Below are 2,440 nucleotides of genomic sequence, written 5' to 3'. Positions count from 1 at the left end.
ATTGAATATACACAATTGATCTGGGGTTTCAGGACATGAGACATTATAGCTGGGAAAGGTTAATCTGCATTTTTATTCTTAATTACTATTGTTATTAATAGCATTGCTCTGAACTACCTCTTTGTCTACAGAATAAAGCAAAATATTTTCCAATAAGTGTTTTTTTTGATTGTTTTTTCTACATTTCCTATCATTTTATCTTCTGTTTTCTAAGAGAATTATCTCTATTTTCCCATTATTAAACTATGTATATATATTTTATTTATCTCAAAAACCAAGTTTTATAACGTACCAGTTATGTTATCTATTTATTAAAGAATGCCTGCCTTAAAAATAAAACAATTACTTATTTACAACTTGGGTTTAACTTGTAGCTCTTTTTCTAGCTGGCATTTGTGTGTATTCTTGTGCATTGATATGCACACAAACATAATTCTTGAGTTTAATTTCTTTTCTTTTTAAAAATTCCTTGGGTTTAATAAAGATCTTTCATTTCTCTTTCTTTTTCCAATTTAGTATAACGTATCCTCTTAGCAGAACTTTAATGGTACCCATGAGTTCTTATACTTAATTATTTTTCTCAGTTTGAGCATATTTATTGTTTGTTTGTGAACTTTCATTCCACCCTTTCCCAACAACTTAAGTTTTGACTTTTGGGTTTCAAATTGTGAAACAATAGCAAAGTTGGACTAAAGTAAAAAGATTCAGCTTCTTCAGCTCACCTTCTTTAATAGGCAACTTAAGAATATGTCCTCCCTACAATGCACAATGGTGAAGTTCAAATGAGAACTTGAATAGGCAAATACACGACCAAACTAAAATGAACTGCTGTGCTGATATTAAGAGTTCCTGGTGGCCCATTACTTGTCCATTACATAGGTCTTGATCTAGGAGTAGATTTTAACAAAAGTCACATCGAAATGTAAAAGCACTAAGCTGACTTAAAGGCTGTGGACAGAAAACAGAAGGAAGTAACACTATGTTAACTACATGTTGCTGAGGGCCTCTACGCCAGGAAGGATTTTACCTTCCAGAAGCTCTAGACTGGCACCACCTCCAGTGCTGACATGGCTGACTTTATCCTCAGTGTTCCATTTGGCACAGCAAGTAGCAGTGTCTCCACCCCCTATAATAGTGATGCAGCCCTTGGAAGTGGCTTTCACAATTTCATCCATGAGGGCTTTGGTTCCCTTAGCAAAGGCATCCCATTCAAATACTCCTAACGGCCCATTCCAAACAATTAGCCTTGCTTGAGCCACAACTTGAGCATGATTCTTGTTGCTCTCAGGACCACAGTCCAAACCCATCCAGCCGGGAGGTATGCCAGATGCTACAGTGGCTTTTCCAACCTGAGCATTCTCATCAAACTTGTCAGCAGTAACAAAGTCAACAGGAAAAGTAATCCTTACACCATTCTTTTGTGCTTTGGTCATGATATCTTTGACAATCTTGGCTCCCTCTTCATCAAACAGAGAAGCACCAATCTCCATGTTGTTGAGTACCTTAAGGAAGGTGTAAGCCATTCCACCACCAATAATCATCTCATTGACTTTGTCCAGCATATTTTTGATAAGTTGGATCTTGTCTGCCACTTTGGCTCCACCAAGTATAGCCAGAAAGGGTCTCACTGGGTTTTCCAAGGCTTTAGCAAAGTAATCTAGTTCCTTCTTCATCAAGAATCCAGATGCTTTATGGGGCAGATTCACTCCCACCATGGAACTATGAGCCCGGTGCGCAGTGCCAAAAGCATCATTGACATAGACGTCCCCTAGCTTAGAAAGCGATGCTCGGAAGCCTTCTATTTTATCTGGCTCAGCTTTAATCTTCTTTCCAGAAGGATCTTGGCCCTTCCCTTCTTCCTCCACATGAAAGCGCAAGTTCTCCAGCAGGATGACTGAACCAGGAGCTGGGTTGGCACAGGCATTCTCCACTTCTGCGCCTACACAGTCCTTCAGGAACAGAACATCCTTGCCCAGCAAGGATTTAAGCTCAGCAGCAACAGGCTGTAAGGAATATTTGTCAGGCATGGGAACACCATCAGGCCGACCTAGATGACTCATAAGAACTACTGCCTTGGCTCCATTGTCTAGGCAGTACTTGATGCTTGGGATGGAAGCCTTGATCCTCTGGTTGTTTGTAATCTGGTTCTTCTTCATGGGAACATTGAAGTCTACTCTCATGATTACTCGCTTCCCTCTAACATCCAGTTTGTCTAAAGTCAACTTCTTAGAAAGAGACATCTTGACAATATAAAAACATAGGCTGACACCTGGATCTTAATGCTGAAGAACCAACTTGCTGTTGGGAGGCTGAGTCGGTGGTGATTTTTAACGTCCTTGCGCCTTGCCCCACCCCTTTCTTTTCCACACTGTCTCCAGCACAACAGCCACTGTTAGACTGGAAAGGAAATCTAGCTTTGTGATTGGCTCATGGTCCTGTC

General features: G+C 40.2%; 1 protein-coding gene across 1 annotated transcript; it reads right to left on the bottom strand.

Moving 5' to 3' along the window:
* Nucleotides 1–712: 712 nt before the first annotated feature.
* Nucleotides 713–2,376, bottom strand: LOC105490890 (phosphoglycerate kinase 2). Its single transcript, XM_011756860.2, has one exon. The coding sequence runs from the start codon at nucleotides 2,238–2,240 to the stop codon at nucleotides 987–989; it is 1,254 nt and encodes a 417-aa protein (XP_011755162.2). The 5' UTR covers nucleotides 2,241–2,376; the 3' UTR covers nucleotides 713–986.
* Nucleotides 2,377–2,440: the final 64 nt, after the last annotated feature.

The sequence above is a fragment of the Macaca nemestrina genome, chromosome 5 (genome assembly GCF_043159975.1).
Source record: "Macaca nemestrina isolate mMacNem1 chromosome 5, mMacNem.hap1, whole genome shotgun sequence".
Taxonomy (NCBI): Eukaryota; Metazoa; Chordata; class Mammalia; order Primates; family Cercopithecidae; genus Macaca; species Macaca nemestrina.
The sequence above is the reverse complement of the archived record's forward strand: the minus strand, read 5'-3'. Positions and strand labels throughout refer to the sequence as shown.

Bases quoted from the DNA above. Each gene is read 5' to 3' on its own strand.
- LOC105490890 (XM_011756860.2), bottom strand. From the start codon at position 2,240: ATGTCTCTTTCTAAGAAGTTGACTTTAGACAAACTGGATGTTAGAGGG.